The sequence below is a fragment of the Anomaloglossus baeobatrachus genome, chromosome 1 (assembly GCF_048569485.1).
Source record: "Anomaloglossus baeobatrachus isolate aAnoBae1 chromosome 1, aAnoBae1.hap1, whole genome shotgun sequence".
NCBI lineage: Eukaryota > Metazoa > Chordata > Amphibia > Anura > Aromobatidae > Anomaloglossus > Anomaloglossus baeobatrachus.
This window is the reverse complement of record NC_134353.1, coordinates 202,473,594-202,492,841: the sequence shown is the minus strand read 5'-3', so window position 1 is coordinate 202,492,841 and position 19,248 is coordinate 202,473,594. Positions and strand designations below refer to the sequence as shown.

The window sequence follows — 19,248 nt, the reverse complement described above, 5'->3', positions numbered from 1 at the left end:
CGTTGATCGTTCTTTTATGAAGAAATGAGGCCAACTGGAGATGCTACCTGTTCTGTGATAGCGGCGAGATACCAGACAATGCTGGAAACAGTGGTTGTTCTGCAACTCCAATAGCGGCAGAGTCTTCAGGCAACCACCTTCATGCATGATGGAGCACCTCCTCACATTGCAAATCGTGTGAAGAACATTCTGCGTGCACATTTTCCCAATGACAGGATTTTGAGCCGCTCCTTCCCTAACGCATGGCCACCGCATTCGCCCGATCTCCATCCTTGTGATTTCTGGTTGTGGGGACACTTGAAAGAGCATGTTATCTGGGAAATGTCGACACCCTGATGGCCTCAAAGACCGCATCATTTTGGAAGTGCGCAGCATCCCACCAGACATGTAACACGCAAGCGTCGAGCATGTTCTGCATAGGATGAAAATGATCACCAAGCATGATGGCGGTTATATTGAACAATTATGCTAGTCTGTCGAACAACTGTGACATCTCCAATTATAGGCACACAGGTTTTAGGCCACTCGCTCACTGTACAGTGTCTCTTTTTCAACTGGTGGTGGGGAATTTTGGTATAAAAATTAATTTTAAGATGCCTTCTATTTCCCCATACCTTGAATAGCATACACACCAATTTTCAGCCAATTCTGTCCACTGGATCAGTCTGCACACGGCTCCAAACACCTTAGGTTATTTTATGGCCACCTTGTATGTACACTCAGGAGAAGAAGTAAATCACCAAGATAAAAAGAGAGTTGTATAAAGAAAAGTAAATTTTATTGAAAATATATTAAAATACTACTATTAAAAAAATAGATTAGGAGAAGGAAACTATATAGAAAACAAGAGGGACCCATTTTTATTTATTGTAATTTTTCTTAGGATATCCACTTTTATTGCATTGTATATCTATTCAGATAACTCTACCTCATAGACTATCTGATTGCTTGGTGTATACTTACCTTGCTATATCCATTGCATTGACATACTGCTTGGTCCCTCATGTTTTCTGTGTAGTTTCCTTCTACTATTAGTATTTTAATATATTTTCAATAAAATTATATTTTTATGATTCTATTGAGAGCTCCTTGTCTTGGGGATTTTCTTCCTCTCCTGAGTGTACATATATTTGTATTTTGGAGCTGTTGAATTGCAGGGACCAGTCCTTTCTTAGTATTGAACTGATTTGGTACATTTCATTAATACCATGTAGAGGTGAAAGGTTAATCCAGCATGACTTGCAATCACCAAATCATCTCTACTTTTAAACCCCACCCCTCCAAAGTTTTAACTGAAGTTGAAGTGGTGCTGGATTAACCTTTCCCTACATAATTGTTTACACCCGGATTAAGCTCCCTGAGTGCCCCCATCCCTTCAAATGGGTAAGTGGTGTGGTAATTGGGGCACCCATTGCTGTAAAAGGATTACCCCTCTGTGACGACATGGACTTTGTCAGTGCCTAGCAAGGGTTAAAGTTTCTTAACATACAGCCGGACATGAAGATATTTTGTTTATAAACGGGGGATGAGAACTCTTTGTTTCGTTTCATTGAGTCTAAAGTTCTTGTTGACTCATGTAATTACTTTGACCAGGGAGGATCAGATACCCAGACAAATCAATTGTGTGAACCTCCATTGTACTGCTGGATGCGATGTGTCTGGGCTGTCTCCCTTGTTACTGTCAGAAACCATTACTAATAGGGATATTTTATATGCGGCTTGAGATCTAGCCAATAAGAGCCCAGTCTCATCCACCAATTGTGAAGACTCCAATGGTCTGAATGGAGAGCTCAGGGGTATAAGAAGGAGGACTGTCCATTGCCCAGGTAGACTCTTGCTACATGATACCAATCTAGGACCTGGATCCGATTGGCAAGCCATAGCTGAACCTGGATTATAACACTACATGGACTTCAGCATCGAATGAAAGGATTTGGCTGTGATGTGAAGGACTGCCTAAGGAAGGAATCCAGCTTGGGACAATAAAGTCACCGGACTACAGACTTTGCGGACCTCAGCCAGTGTACCGCCCCCGTGTCAGCAGCTGGGCTGCTCGGATCCGGAACCGCGGTGGCTTGAGGGGTCTCCAGACCCGGGGGTGTCGTGCGGACACTCAAATTTAAAAGATATGTACAGGGGGGTTAGAAGTTTGTGACGTCACCCACGCTGCATGGTAAGATGGAGTACCACCGCTGCTGTTGGGAGCGCCCGGTGGCGGTAGTATGGCAGCAAAATGATTAGGGGGGGGGGTTTGCCCCGGGGCCCGGTGATGGTGGTTGAGGGGTGCTGTTGGGGAGGAAAGGGTTTCTCCGTACTCACTCAGTCCAAGAATACTGACACCGACAACTTGTTAACCAGAATTCTGAGCACCGCTGCAGCAGGGAGGGAGCATGCGTGGATCCGGGCTCCTTGGTGTTGCTTGTTAGCCTGTGACCTTTTCCGTGGCACTTTCTTCACTATTTGGACCCTGTAGTGTAGAACTAGTCGGGTCCCGCTCACCCGTATGGCTAATGGAGTGAGCTTGCTCTCAGGGTTCTTCGCTTGGGATTTTCTGGACTATGTATTGCGAAAGTCCTATCCCCCTCGTTGTGCTAGTACCCCGATTTTGGAGCGGGTGGAGGATGAATCTTGGAGACTTCGCCCTTGTCGGGTAAAGTACCAGGATGCATGTAGCTACTTCCCGGCCCAGGGTCCACGTACCCCGTCGTGCCCTGGCCCCTGCCCGGAGATGGCTCAAGGCCGCCTGCTGCCCTCCTCGGCAGATCCGTGCCCCTTGACATGATCCCCTGCGACCGGGGTTCCAGCTCCTACCAGGCCCAGACCAATGTCTGCCACCCAGTATTCCACAGGGAGCCCTGCTCCTGACCTCCTCTCTCCTTCCCCTCCAGCACTGCACACTCCTTGTGACCTCTCCTTTTGAGAGTCACCACTCAAATCTTCACTGCTTCTAACACCTCTGACTCTCCCCTATGAACCCCCCAAGTGGGCAGCCCTATTCCATTCAGGCCCCCCAATGGTGTGTCTGGTGGAGCAGAGTGTTCCTAGGGTTTTGACTGGCTCTGCTCTTAGCAACACCGAAGGCCAGAGAACCGTAACCAGGGAGGATGTGGATACCGTGCAGAAGGGCAGAGGTCCAAATAACAGTGGGAGAAGCCCACTGTTATTTGGACCTCTGCCCTGGCACTGATGTAGCACTTGCACTTTATTTAATGGGTAAGCAGCTTTGGTTTACTGTTGTACCTTTTATATGAGGATTATTTTCCTCTTATGATAACCTTAGGATGCTGCTTGCCCATGTTTTGCCTTAATACCTACTTTTGGGCAGATGTCCTCCTATTATGGGAATGTTTATCTGAGACTGATTTCCTGCACATTATGCTATTCTCTACTTTATGTGATTTTACCATTGTCTGAACTTAATGTCAAATAAACTTGTTTATACATTTTTTGATACCACAAGGCTATGGTTATAATATTTATTGATACTATGATTGGCCTTCTAGTACTCCTTCTTTTCTCTTTTATATTTATGCTATTTTGGAGTGGCCATAGATTATTATTACTTTGTACCCCATCTGTTACCCATAAAATTTTGATTATATTAGTAAAACATTTATTAACAGGTTCATCCCACGCAGGGGAGGCACTTTTCTTAAACGTTACTAACTTTTAAGAGTTCATTGTCCAACGGTGGGATGCTACCGGTTTTATTGGTAACAGAGGCTGAACCTGCTCTGCTGCAGCTCCTTCCTGCGACAGTAAAGTCCCAATGTCCCGGATGCAATAACCCACCACCCAAACAAACCTGACCCCCTCTGGAAACCTATGGTGGGTCCGTGACAAGGTTAAGGTCCCAGGTGTTGTCTGTGGTTAGTCTGGACTCTTGCGGCCCCAACAGCTGTCAGGATGCCGTGCGATAGCGGAATCGGTGGATCTCTAGGCTCCGCTTCAGTGGCTGGAAACTGAAAAACCGACTGCTCTGCAGCTGGGGTTGCAGGGTCCGGGTGCTCTGCCTCTGAGGACGGGCCCGGTGAGGCGGCCGGGTCTGGTCTGGCCGGTATCTGGATGACCGCTGTCGTGACTGATCGGGATCTCCACAGCTGGAACTTCTTGTAAAGGCACCGAAGGTTCTGCTGTCGGGGTTGGCGTGGGCAGCTCGGCGTCCGCCGAGGACAGGGTAGGTGACGGTGGAGTGCTCACCGCGAGCAGGGGCGGTCCAGATCCCTCAGCCGCTGTGGCCGGATTTGGGCAATCAGTAGGGACTGGGTAACCGCTTACCCTCTCTTCACGTGGGATTTCGATCTCACGGGCTCACACTGCCATCGCCAGGCTCCTCATCTCTTCCCTCCAGTGGTTCAGTATAAACAGGAATTGCATCCGCATTCTCCTGCACAGCTGCTCCATCTCTTCCTCTATCCATGTCGCGGTCCCAGGGACAGAACTTTCTGGGGACCAGTCACGCTTCGCCATCTTGCCACTGCGTCGTCCAGGAACGTTATGACAGAGTCCTGGCGTCCCTGCTTCTCTTCCGTTGTTGTTATATTCCGCCACGCCCCCTCTGTCTTTGTTCAGCACTCTTTCACGTGCTGTGGCCCTCTGGGAACTTCCAGTTCCGGCCTCACACACAAGACGAAGGGCGGGGCTTAGGCTTTGTGTGCTTTCTCGGGGAAGACAGTGTTTTGGCGCGAAAAGATGGCGGAAAATGGCAGAATTGGCGGGAAAAGGACTCTTGACTCGCGGTTTTCGGCTTTCAAGGCGCACGTCACCCAGGAAAGTGGGTCCTGCTCGTATCCTGTTCATGACGCCAAGTTTTTCGAGGTGTACTGCCCCCGTGTCAGCAGCTGGGCTGCTTGGATCCGGAACTATGGTGGCTCAAGGGGTCTCCAGACCCAGGGGGGTCGTGCGGACACTCGAATTTAAAAGGGGGTATATGTACAGGGGGGGTTAGAAGTTCGTGACGCCACCCACGGTGCATGGTAAGATGGAGTACCACCGCTGCTGTTGGGAGCGCTCGGTGGCGGTGGTATGGCAGCAAGGTGTTTAACCCCTTCGTGGGTAGGGGGGTTTGCCCCGGGGCCCGGTGATGGTGGTTGAGGGGTGCCATTGGGGAGGAAAGGGTTTCTGCGTACTCACTAAGTCCAAGAATACTGACACCAACAACTTGTAAACCAGAATTCTGAGCATCGCTGCAGCAGGGAGGGAGGAACCGTGCCCCTTGGTGTTGTTTGTTAGCCTGTGACCTTTTCCGTGGCACTTTCTTCACTATTTGGACCCTGTAGTGTAAAACTAGTTGGGTCCCACTCACCTGACCAATGAAGTGAGCTTGCTCTCAGGGTTCTTCGCTTGGGATTTTCTGGACTATGTATTGGGAAAGTCCTATCCCCCTCGTTGCGCTAGTACCCTGATTTTGGAACGGGTGGAGGATGAATCTTGAAGACTTCACCCTCATCGGGTAAATTACCAGGACGCATGAAGCTACTTCCCGGCCCAGGGTCCACGTACCCCGTCGTGCCCAGGCCCTGCCCGGAGATGGCTCAAGGTCGCCGGCTGCCCTCCTCGGCAGATCCGTGCCCCTTGACACGATCCCCTACGACTGGGGTTCCAGCTCCTACCAGGCCCAGACCAACGTCTGCCACCCAGTATTCCACAGGGAGCCCTGCTCCTGACATCCTCTCTCCTTCCCTTCCAGCACTATGCACTCCTTGTGACCTCTCCTTTTGAGAGTCACCACTCAACTCTTTACTGCTCCTAACACCTCTGTTTCTCCCCTACCAACCCCCCAAGTGGGCGGCCCTATTTCCTTCAGGCCCCCCAATGGTGTGTCTGGTGGGTGTGGTGCAGAGTGTTCCTAGGGTTTTGACTGGCTCTGCTCTTAGCAACACCGAAGGCCAGGGATCCGTAACCAAGGAGGATGTGGATACTGTGCAGAAGGGCAGATTGCACAATACCCTGTGACGACCTGATAGTCCAGGGCGTCACACCAGCTTCCTAAATCTGGCGTTATTCTATTCTTGGTGGTTGCCCGCCGAAAGCGGGGTGCTGCTGGTTTGGAGTAAGTAGCCCTGGAAGCTCTGAGGCATGGACATTCTAAATCCCTGGTGAGCCAGCGGAAGGGTGAGAAACTGTTGCCGGTTATATTCTGTGGTTTTGCTGGTTATGTGCCATATGCCGTTAATTATTTGGGGATCCAATAAAGTCTTAATATTGTGATTCCCTCACCCTGTTGTCTGAGTAGTGTTCCACCCACGGTTAAGGAGGTCGGGCGTTGGGATGACACCTGGGTCATGCTGTCTTTCTAAAGGCGGCCGGGCCAGCGGACGAGAGCACCCACTGACCCCCGTGTCTCCACACCCTCTACATTGATAATGTCTACACTAGCATACAACTCAGTCAGATCTGTCAGATCCCTTTTTGTATACAAATAGGTGGAATGCTTGCTGATTGCAGATTATATCAGCCCCCCTGCGGTATACAATTTTGCATGTCAGGCTACCACCAGGGGGAGCTGGAGCCCTGCAGGAAAAGACACTACACAGAGCTGAATCAGCATGGAGGTGGACACACAGTGTGTGCTGGAGCACTGCCCTGCAGAGTCAGGCAGAATACAAAGGCCACCGGATGTGCGGGGGATGGTCATGCAGGCCAGGTCATTCACAGTACGGTGAGAAAGAAGACTGGAGGAATGGTCGAGGTCAGGCCGAGGTCAGTACCAGAGGAAGCAACTGAATGGGCAGGTAGGGAAAGGGGGAATGACTGGGGCAATTGTGGGAAGGAAGGAGGTGGGACGGAACACAGACAGAGCACAGGGGAAGGACGGATCAGGAAACACTTACAGGGACCAGCAATCACAGGCAAAGCAGTGCTAAGTGTATAGCCGGAGCTGGTTCACCAGATATTACAGAATTTAAAGAATCAAAGCTCTGGAAGTGAGGCTCGAGAGAAGGCTCCGCCCCCTAGTCATGTGGATGGGGAGGTGGAACCATGACAGTGGACGGGGAGGTGGAATCATGACATGTGTAATTTGGAGGACAATTGAACTCGCAAACAACGAAGGAACAGCCATGATTATCTTCCCCTAATCCCAAGGGACACAAAGCCCTGAAACGAGAGCTAATTCTACAGTACTTCAGCCCATAGACCATGGTTCCAGCTGGTGGATTACAGAACTGGTCAGTTACCCAAGACCGAGTCCTCAAATTTGTTTGGAGAACCCGGGTTAGGACTAGCCAGTCACCTGGACACATACCTTGCTGTACACATTCCGCTTCCTAAACTTGCCGCTATCTCCTCTCAGTGGGTGCCTGCCAAAAGCCAGGTGCTGCTTGCTGGGGTAGTGAGCCTGGATGCCTCAAAGTTGCGGAGGTTCTATTACGTGACAAATCAGTGGAAGGGTGATACTCTATCACTTGCACCATCTTGTGTCCTTTCTTAGAATGTACTATATACTGTTGTCTCTTGGGAACCCAATAAAGCCATGCGGTTCTGTGATAATCTCACCCTGTGTTCGAGTAGAGTTCTGCCCACGGGGAAGGAGTATGGGTGTTCTGTAGGATGACCCCTGGACCATGTGGTCTTTCTAAATACAGCTATGCTAGCTCATGAGAGCACTCCTGAGTCTCGGGATTGCCCTAACTATGAGCCTAAGAACATCTTGTTGGCTCTTTTTACCAATACCCCAGAGAGATATAGCACCAAGTTGTGGACTTTGTCTCGCTATAGGACCTCCTATGAAGAATTTGGCAGTCAATTATGATGGCACTGAAACCGCTGGTTCGATATTCAGGCTTCCCACTCTGTTGCTGACCTCTGGAACGTGATCATGCTCAAACATCTTATGGAGAAAATGGCCTCAAAAATACAAAAGTTGGTAGCTAACAAGTGAGTAGCTGACGCCTGACACCAAAGAGTAAGCTCTGTGATTGGCAGAAAAATTTACAGCCAATCAACTGTGCTGGAGACAGGATATGTACACCAATCCCAGGAGACCACACAAACAGGAACTTGAGCGACCACCAAGCGCTCAAGCTGGACTATCCTGCTAACCAGCAGAAGCCCCACTAGGACAAAGGTTTGCAAACTGGGCTCATGAATTGTCCATACCACGGCACTGTTATACATGCGGGTGACTTAGACACATGGCCAAAGATTGTCTCCAAGGCTGGGACCCCATGCCGGTCAACGTCTGATGAGACAATCAATTGAGGTCTGAGTAACGCTACCTGTGGGATACACCAGCAGCCGATGAAATTACATACCTTGTTCACACCCTACGGTGGGGTGGCCACGCTGCACCAGCCAACCTCCATCACCATATCCAGCCTGTCAAGGTCGGTGACATCCAGGCCCAGGGATTTTGGGACAGTTGGTCTTTCATCACCCTGGTCATCCCCCTCATAACATCATTTACCAGGCCACTATTTGACCATATCACAGGCTTGGGGTCAGCGCTTGGACTTTCCTCTTGCACGTGTACAGTTGGACTGATTGGCCGACCAGGGAGAGGTCAAAATGGGGCTGGCTCATGGATGGCCTCCCCACAACTATTATTTTGGGGACTGACCTAGGAAAAGTACATAAGGATAAGGCTGCACATCAAAGTTAGATAATATTATAATGCTATAAGCATACTGAAAAACATTGAAGCATACAATGAAAAATGCCACTTGCTAACTTGAAAGTGTGAATAATGAAATGCATACCTGCCATGAATATTAGGAAAAAGGAGATATTTAGCAATCGCATTGATCAATGTAATATAGCATTATACTATTATCTAACTTTGATGTGCAGCCTTATCCTTATGTACTATACAATGTTTTTCAGTATCCTTATAGCATTATACTATTATCTAACTTTGATGTGCAGCCTTATCCTTATGTACTATATACATTGATCAATGCGATTGCTAAATATCTCCTTTTTCCTAATATTCATGGCAGGTATGCAATTCATTATTCACACTTTCAAGTCAACTCCTGCCCTTGACCCATGATGTCCCTGCAGCTGGGCACATAGGGGTCAAAAAGACCCGGTCCCGCCTGCTGCCTAGTATTTTTTGACTGAGGGTCACTCAAGAAGTCCAGAGATACCGAGCCTCTTGTCCAGTGTGTCAACGGATGGGGGAGTCCCTTATCATGCGTCGTTCTAATCAATGCCCTTCATTTTTTATTTATTTCATAGTCCCTTTCATGTCTTGAGTATAAAAAAATACCAGTCTTGATTAATTTTGGCAATACAAGACTGACCTAAAAACTGTTAATGCGCCCCACATTTATTCGTATTAGTTAATGCACACAATTTTCAGTTTTTCAAGGACATCAGTTTTTCGAATAGGTCGGTATGACAAAGGATTTAGGTGTCATTTTGCACAGGCGGTTTTGAAGTTCCCTTAGTATGTGAATATCTGGCTTTGAATCTTGCCTAAGAGTTATTTACCATGAGCCGAGGCAATCTAAACAAGTCTCTGTCTTGGCTCAGAATCAAAATCCAGAGCTATGTCAGCACCACTGAGGTTTACACCCCTCTTCCTCTTGTAATAGAGGATTGCTGTAACTGGGATTTCCCAGTAATAAGTAGAATTGAGAGCAGCTCCCGCCCCAGTGAAGTGTGGGCTGTGCTGTGGTGCAGACTCCGCAAAACTCCAGTCCTGTCTGACTCAACACGTAACCAGCTGCTCCCACAGAGAATGGGGCACCGTCATTCCTGCACCTGACCCTGTGGTAAGTAAAGATTCTATGAGGTTCTTAGTGCTGGCGGTGACCTAGGTCTGTACTCTGTGTGTGCACTGTCCCTGCAGTATGTACAGAAGGCAGATCAAATAAGCACATGGTTTACCTTTACTGTGCCTTCTCCCAATGTAAAATTGGATTCTTAGTTGATATGTAATGTGTGCACTAAAGCAATTGTGCCCATATAGCGTATCTCAGGGACATTGGCAATAAACAGCCACAGCTCTGTGTTACAATCCAGAGAAGCGAGAAGATGTCTAGAGAAGCCAGTGTACTTGATAGGAGTTGGTACCGGCGAGCAGGCCATTATAATGTTCACTCTAATTTGGCTTCTCAGTAGTTGTGAGCAGTGATCGGAGCCAGTTATCAAAAGTAAAAGTGAAAGCAGCAGATTTTTACTTTGATGACTGTTTATCCAGATTAAGATACTGAACAATCTAGAATATTTGAGAATGCGTCTTCTATCAAAAGCCAAATTGACATCAGAGTGAAAGACTTCATGCATGAATAAAAGCAGATTTAGATTACAGTATTTTTTTTCTATAGGACATCTGTTAAGATAACTGGATTTACTTTCTGATGGCGACTTCTTGATTGGGCTCATGCGTGCAGGACAGATTGGAGAATACTACTGCGTATGCACTTTATAAGGTAAGACACCTAAGAAGAAGAATTCTCTTGCTTTGATCAATAAATAGTTTTGACACTTTTATTCAACTATTCAAACACTAAGATCCCCAAATTAATGAGAAAAGGGGTGCTCAGTCTGTGTCCTGAGCTTATGTAGACGTCCGTGTTGCATGTATGTGTTGTATCTCTTTTTTTTACGGATGCAACATGTACCCTTAATAATCTATGGTGCTATTCACATGTTCCTGTTTTTTTTTTTTTTTTTTGTTTTTTTTTTGTATAACTGATGAAAAAGGCCAATACTAATGTATGGCTCTGTGAAAAACATGTTCAGCACATGGATGACTCCCGTGTGCTTTCCGTACTTAACATTGCAATGGATAGGGAAGTTTTGTAATTTATTCAATTGTCCATCCATGAAAAACCCAGATGACGCATTGATGGTAAATTCGGATATATTGAACATACACTGATCCAAAACATTGATCACACTGGTACCATTTTTTCACGGATGTGTTTAAATATGGACACATGAATGTGGATGGGATGTTTATAATTTTCCATAGGTGCACAAAAGATTAAGCATATATTCTTCTTCATTACCGGCTGTGAACACTCTTCATTCTTGCATTTACAAAACCAAAGACATGAACAAGTGTTTAACTTGGTATACATGCAGCATACTGTTTAGGAACATGTTCACACTATGGTCATTTAACCCTTTCACTACCTACAACATTCCTATACGTCATTGGTCGCCTCACTTTAATGCCAGCTTGCACAGCAAGCTCATTTTATTCCCTCATGTCTGCTGATCTTGTCAGCCGACATGTGCAGCTGACAGTCAAAGGTGGATCATCTGTTAATTAGTTAGATTGCGCTGTCAAACTTTGACAGCGCGATCTAACACGCAACTACAGAGAGAGCACCATTCCCCATCACCATCGGTGGCCCCATGATGCGATCACAGGGCGCTGATGTGTTTTCATGACAGCGCCCCCGCTGTTGCTATCCTTGTTGCTATCATGACATGTTTCCTGTGAATGTCGGCATTCACAGGAGTTCAGCATTTGTGCCGTTAAGAGGGGTGCTGAAGCATCGCTCTTATCAGGAGAAGCGGTCAGACAGTGCAGACTTCAAGTTCCTAAGGAGAATAATTAAATCAATAATAAATGTAAAAAATAAAAAAGTGTTTGAAAATATGAACCCCCCTAAAAGTCCAAATCACCCCCTTTTGCCCTATTGAAAATAAAAAAATACACATTTGGTATCGGTGTTCAGAAATGCCCGATCTATCAAAGTATAAAATCAAATGATCTGGTTGGTACATGGCATGGCGAGAAAAAAATCAAAACGCCAGAATTCCGTTTTATTGGTCGCCACAACATTGCATTAAAAGGCAATAGCAGGTCATCAAAACATTGTATCTACCCAAAAATGGTATCATTAAAAATGTCAGCTCAAGATGCAAAAACTAAGCCATCACTGATCCCAGACCCCAAAAATCTGAACACTATATGTCTCGGAAAATGGCGACAAAAGAAGTCATTCTTTTTTTTTTTTACAAACTTCTGAATTTTTTTTTACCACTTAGATAAAAGTAAACTATACATGTTTGGTATCTACAAACTCGCACTGATGTGGGGAATCATAGTACCAGGTCTGTTTTACTATATAGTGAACATGGTAACTGAAAAGCCCAAAAAACAATTGTGGAATTGCACTTGTTTTGCAATTTCACCGCATTTGATTTTTTTTCCCCCGTTTTCCAGTACAAGATGGCTCAGAATGAATGGTGTCATTCAAAAGTCAGGGCACTGTGTGCGTAGGCGTGGGACAGACGGGCGAGAAGTCAGTGCAGGAAGACGACCAGGGAAGGAACACTAGAAGGTTTCACCGCTCTTGACCTCCGTACTACCCAGGATCGACTGGAGCCCATCACAGTGGAACCCAGCACTCCAAAGTCGGTCACTGACTAGTCGTATTACCTTGGAACCTGCTACAGTGAGTAAAAACCTTGAGACTGCATCCCTGTTTCGCTCCGTTATTCGCCTGCGCCTCCGGCCCTGCACCCCCGCCATCACCGACTACTACACCCATAGGCCCAGGGGCCCAGCTCTACCTGTGGAGAGCTATACCAACCAAGCTGCATCACCATCTGCCCCAGAGGTCCCATCCCACAGTGTCGACTATCTCTGGCCGAGTACCACAGGTGGCGTCACGAGCTATCATCCCCTGTAAATATCCCCTATTAAATGACACCGCCGGGGTCACGAAACCGGGCCTTGCCACTGCAGTGTCCCAGAAACAGATCGCGGCCTGGTAACGAGTGCCCCACGGCCCCGGTGCAGTCGTGTCACATGTCTTTGGGCTGCTTTGCATAATCACCCCGTAAGGCACGCCCACATTGTAAAAATCATAAAAAAATTTGCACCAAATAAAAAGGCACATATCTCCAGAATTGTATTAAAGGGAACCTGTCAGGTGCAATATGCACCCAGAGCCACGAGTAGTGGTATTGCTAATCCCTGCCTAAAGAGAGCGGACTAACCAGGAGAACTAACACGCAGGGGACTAGTCCCCTCGCTCATTAGCATAAGATAAAAGATATTTAGAAATACTTTTTCTAAAGATCCCTTTATCTATGCTACTAAATACAGGGATATTTAGGCAGCGATTAGCAATATGCAACCAGAACTGCTCGTGGTTCTGGGTGCATATTTGACCTGAAAGGTTCCCTTTAAAAAAAAAAATTGAATGATGATAAATTGAACCCTTCTTTTCCAGATATAGTAGTGTATACAGCCCTTAGTGATATGAACTTATTTCAACCTGTCTTAGGCCTCTTTCACACATCTGTGAAAATCACGCATGTTTTTCACGGACGTGTAAAAGGTGTGTATGTGCCGTGTTTATGGCACACGTGTGTTCTCCGTGTGCTATCCGTGATAACACATGGAGAACAGGAGTTTTCTACTCACCTGTCCCTGGCGTTGCTGTCCGTGGTGCTGATCTACGGTCTCTGGCCCTGCCGACTCCCCGCTGCTGCTGCTTCCGTCCCGCAGTACAGTGAATATGCGATGAGCATAATGAGCTGGGTTCAGAAGCAAGTGACAGCAGCGGCAGAGACAGCAGTGCTGGAGAAGGTGAGTATAGAAATTGCTTTTAATTCACAGGCACGTGTGTTTTCTCTGGTGCGCGTCACACGAATATCATCCGTGCGGTCCGTGTGACACCCGTGATGCTGGAGAAAAATGGACATGTCTACGTGTGGAGCACATGGGCACACGTATGCTCCACACGGTTCATGGCAAAACACGCACGTGACCGCAGACCCATTGATTTTAATGGGTCTATGTGTGCCTGTGTCTCCGGCACGTGAGGAAACGGACAAAACATGTACCGGAGACATGGACATGTGAAGGAGGCCTTAGGCTAGATTCCTGTGTCATGTTTAGTTGTGTTTTTAGCAGCATTTTTTAAGGAGTTTTTCTAAACCAAAGCCTGTAGCTTTTCTTCTACTGTGGTATTTATGACATTGGGTTTAAATAAAAAAAAAATAAAAACAAACATAGATGTAAAAAAACAACAAACAAAATGTTAAAATGGCTACATTTCGCTGTCATGGATTAATGCACATGGCAGGTCCTGTATGTTGACATACTGCGTCTATTGCTTCATCTTTTGGGGCTGTATTCATTTTGTGTGCCACCAAAAGACATTTCTGAGAAATCTGTAATAAGGCAATTTGCACAAAAATTTATTGAAAGTTTAATTATAAAGTGTTAGCAACTTCTGACTTTAGAGTAATCTCTATCCGATGTCCTTACACTAAAATGTTTTCTTATATATAGGTATATATATATATAGTGTGTGTGTGTGACTATTACAACTTTACAACTCTAACAATGTACATCTTGTTTTTCTTTATTTTTAGATAAAAGAATGAAGAATCACCTGTTGAATTGCTATGTAATCTACTCTTTGGTGAGGGCCACATATTCACAAGATAGAGTGGACTGTCAGTGTGACCATATGGACTTTTGTGACTGCTCCTCACTCCAATTGACTTCTATTCCTTCTACATTGCCAAGACAAATGAAGGGCTTGGACTTGTCTAACAATCTAATTCAGACTATAACAGATGATGAGCTGAAGCCATATGAAAATCTAAGAGTTCTTCGTCTATATGGAAATGAAATTCTTAGTATAAGCAATAACTCTTTTCAGTCACTACGAAACCTTGAGGAATTGGATCTGTCCTATAACAATTTATCCATCTTGTCACCCACTTGGTTTGGAGGTCTTCACAATCTTAGACATTTGAACTTACTGGGTAATCACTACTCTTTTCTTGGTGAAAAACCTATGTTCTCCACTCTCAGCTCATTGAGGATTTTGAAATTTGGAAATCAAAAATTTGCTGCCCTCTACAAACAAGACTTTGATGGTGTGTTGAAGTTGGAAGAGCTCTACTTAAATATGTCACACCTCATACAATATACTAAGGGTACCATACAATCTATACAACACATAGGGCATGTTACTGTTGCTTCAAATTTAACTTTACTGCCAGAAATAATAAGTGATCTTACATTCTCGGCTACCTGGTTAGAAATTAGGAATACAGTTTTCAAGAATACTCAGGATTCAGAGACTTTTGCTTTGCTCAATGATACTACAGTGAGGACTCTAATGTTTAAAAATTGTGCATTGAATGACAATACTTTACCAAAGTTAATAGAAATTATACATACCTACAAAAATGTTACCACGCTTGCTTTGGAAGACAGTACGCTTTCGGGAACAGGACGATCTGTTCCATATCTGAAAGATAAGAACTCATCCATATCAACCATTATTATAAAGAACCTGCAAATACCAGATTTTTATCTCTTTACAGACTTCAGTTCTGTCTATACGGTAGTACATACAATCAAAAGTGTCACCTGCACAGACAGCAAAGTCTTTCTCATGCCTTGTAATTTTTCCCGGTCTTTTCAGATGATGGAATTTCTGGATCTGAGCGGGAACGTGCTCACTGACATGTTTTTGGAAAGTTCAACCTGTTATTTGGACGGTTTGGGGGCTTGGCCTTCTGTACAAACTTTAAATTTGAGCAGAAATCTCTTATCTTCATTACCCAGAGTGTCGAAAGCACTTTCAAACATTTTGTCCTTGACTTACATTGATTTAAGTCACAATATGTTTGGTGATGTCGCTTTTTCTTCCTGCGTCTGGCCTAAGAGTCTGACATACTTAAATATTTCAGATTGTACGTTAAAAAAGATTGACACCTGCCTTCCAGTCACTTTGGAGATTTTGGATGTCAGTGGCAATCATCTCGAAGAATTTGCAGCTAATTTATTGAATTTGAAGGAACTCTATATATCAGATAACAGATTGGCCAAGCTGCCTGTAAACGCTTATTTACCAAGCCTAACCTTATTGGCTATCAGGACAAATAAACTCAATGAGGTTTTCAAATCAGAGTTGACACACTTTCCAAATTTGACAAGTTTGGACGCAGGTGACAACAGTTATCTTTGTTCTTGTCAGTTTGTGGATTTTGCTAAAGAATGTAACCAAATATTTCTTGGTTGGCCTGAAAACTATATATGTGATTCTCCTCCTTCAGTACGAGGTCATCGAATTAAAGACGCACATCTCCCAATATTAATGTGCCACCGTACATTAGTTGTGACAGTTTCCTGCATTGTGTTAATATTAGTTATAGCCATTATTGTATGGCTTTGTCACTGTCTTCACTGTATTTGGTATGCGGAGATGACCTGTGCCTGGTTAAAAGCTAAAAGGAAACCTGTAAGAGTATCGGGGACAGAGATGTCATTTGATGCTTTCATATCCTACAGTGAAAGGGACTCTGAGTTTGTTGAGAATATGATGATACCACAGCTGGAAAATGGAGCTCATCCTTTAAGAGTATGTATTCATAAGCGGGATTTTGTACCAGGCAAATGGATAATTGACAATATAATTGATGCTATGGAGCGCAGCCGTAAAACCCTATTTATCTTATCAGAGCATTTTGTCCAAAGTGAGTGGTGCAAATATGAGCTGGAGTTCTCCCACTTTCGTCTTTTTGATGAAAACAATGACACTGCCATTTTGGTTGTTCTGGAACCTATTGAAAAGGCAACTATTCCAAAAAGATTCTGCAAACTGAGGAAACTCATGAACACAAAAACCTACCTCGAGTGGCCATTAGAAGAAGAAGAACAACTGATTTTTTGGGATAAACTCAAAGCAGCAGTTCAACTAGAGGAAACCCCAGAGGCAGACCCAACTCAATAATGTTAGGGACACATAAGCAATTAACGCATACCAAAAGTTAAATCTGCCCATGTTATCTATCAAGGACGAAGACTCTGTTATCAATTAAAGGGACAGAGTATAGATATGTGCTTTTCTATGAAGCTGTTTATATAGAGCTAGTTTTTAGGGAATATATTGTAGACTAGAAGGTGACCCGATTCTACGCATCGGGTATTCTAGAATTTACGTATTGTGTAATTCATGTATGATTTTTGTTTTATATATATATATATATATATATATATATATATATAGATGTTGTTGTGTGTAGTTACCAAGTGTTTGTGTAGGGCGCTGTACATGTTCTGGGTGTTGTCTGGGTGTGGCGGGGGGTGAGAGCGGTGTTGTATGTGTGTTGCGTGTGTTGCGTTGTTTGTGGAGCGCTGTGTGTCTGTCGCGTTGTGTGTGTGTGTTGCGCGATTTGTGTGGGTGTGGTGTGTTTTGGGGGGAGGTATGTTTTGTGCAATGTGTGTGTTGTGCGGTATGTGCGTATATTTATGTATGCTGCGGTGTTTGTGTGTTGGGTGTTGTGTGTGTGCGGCGTTGTCTGTGTGTGTGGGTGTCTGTGTAGGGCGGTGTTTGAGGTTCCCAGTGTGTGTGTGGTGTGTTGTGTGTGTGTGTTGGGGGGAGGTGTGCACCTCCCATCGTGCTCCATCCCCCATGCTGCGCACCCCCCATCGTGCCCCATCCCCCATGCTGTGCACCCCCCTTATCGTGCTCCATCCCCCATGCTGCCCAACCCCCATCGTGCTCCATCCCCCATGCTGCGAATTCCCCATCGTGCTTCATCCCCGATGCTGCGCACTCCCCATCGTGCTCCATCCACCATGCTGCGCACTCCCCATCGTGCTCCATCCCCGATGCTGCGCACCCCCCATCGTGCTCCATCCCCCATGCTGCGCACTCCCCATCGTGCTCCATCCCCCATGCTGCGCACTCCCCATCGTGCTCCATCCTCCATGCTGCGCACTCCCCATCGTGCTCCATTCCCCATGTTGCGCACCCCCCATCGTGCTCCATCCCCCATGCTGCGCACCCCCCATCGTGCTCCATCCCCCATGCTGCGCACTCCCCATCGTGCTCCATCCCCCATGCTGCGCACCCCCCATCGTGCTCCATCCCCCATGCTGCGCACCCCCCATCGTGCTCCATCCCCAACTCAATAATGTTAGGGACACATAAGCAATTAACGCATACCAAAACTTAAATCTGACCATGTTATCTATCAAGGACGAAGACTCTGTTATCAATTAAAGGGACAGAGTATAGATATGTGCTTTTCTATGAAGATGTTTATATAGAGTTAGTTTTTAGGGAATATATTGTAGACTAGAAGGTGGCCCGATTCTACGCATCGGGTATTCTAGAATTTACGTATTGTGTAGTTCATGTATGATTTTTGTTATATATATATATATATATATATAGATGTTGTTGTGTGTAGTTACCAAGTGTTTGTGTAGGGCGCTGTACATGTTCTGGGTGTTGTCTGGGTGAGAGCGGTGTTGTATGTGTGTTGCGTGTGTTGCGTTGTTTGTGGAGCGCTGTGTGTCTGTCGCGTTGTGTGTGTTGCGCGATTTGTGTGGGTGTGGTGTGTTTTGGGGGGAGGTATGTTTTGTGCAATGTGTCTGTTGTGCGGTATGTGCGTATATTTATGTATGCCGCGGTGTTTGTGTGTTGGGTGTTGTGTGTGTGCGGCGTTGTCAGTGTGTGTGGGTGTCTGTGTAGGGCGGTGTTTGAGGTTCCCAGTGTGTGTGTGGTGTGTTGTGTGTGTGTGTTGGGGGGAGGTGTGCACCTCCCATCGTGCTCCATCCCCCATGCTGCGCACCCCCCATTGTGCCCCATCCCCCATGCTGCGCATTCCCCATCGTGCTCCATCCACCATGCTGCGCACCCCCCATCGTGCTCCATCCACCATGCTGCGCACTCCCCATCGTGCTCCATCCCCGATGCTGCGCACCCCCCATTGTGCTCCATCCCCCATGCTGCGCATTCCCCATCGTGCTGCATCCCCCATGCTGCGCACCCCCATCGTGCTCCATCCCCCATGCTGCGCACTCCCCATCGTGCTCCATCCCCCATGCTGTGCACTCCCCATTGTGCTCCATCCTCCATGCTGCGCACTCCCATCGTGCTCCATTCCCCATGTTGCGCACCCCCATCGTGCTCCATCCCCTGTGCTGCGCACCCCCATCGTGCTCCATCCCCCGTGCTGCGCACCCCCCATCGTGCTCAATCCCCCGTGCTGCGCACTCCCCATCGTGCTCCATCCCCCATGCTGCGCACTCCCCATCGTGCTCCATTCCCCATGTTGCGCACCCCCATCGTGCTCCATCCCCCATGCTGCGCACCCCCATCATGCTCCATCCCCCATGCTGCGCACCCCCCATCGTGCTCTATCCCCCATGCTGCACACTCCCCATTGTGCTCCATCCCCCATGCTGCGCACTCCCCATCGTGCTACATCCCCCATGCTGCGCACCCCCCATCGTGCTACATCCCCCATGCTGTGCACCCCATCGTGCTCCATCCCCCATGCTATAATAGTTCTCCT

General features: G+C 46.5%; 1 protein-coding gene across 1 annotated transcript; it reads left to right on the top strand.

The window, feature by feature from the left end:
- Window positions 1-9,631: 9,631 nt before the first annotated feature.
- TLR2 (toll like receptor 2) lies at window positions 9,632-17,696 on the top strand. The gene is made up of 4 exons (XM_075335519.1): window positions 9,632-9,719; window positions 10,275-10,379; window positions 12,131-12,362; window positions 14,296-17,696. The coding sequence occupies exon 4, from the start codon at window positions 14,304-14,306 to the stop codon at window positions 16,671-16,673; it is 2,370 nt and encodes a 789-aa protein (XP_075191634.1). The 5' UTR covers window positions 9,632-9,719; window positions 10,275-10,379; window positions 12,131-12,362; window positions 14,296-14,303; the 3' UTR covers window positions 16,674-17,696.
- Window positions 17,697-19,248: the final 1,552 nt, after the last annotated feature.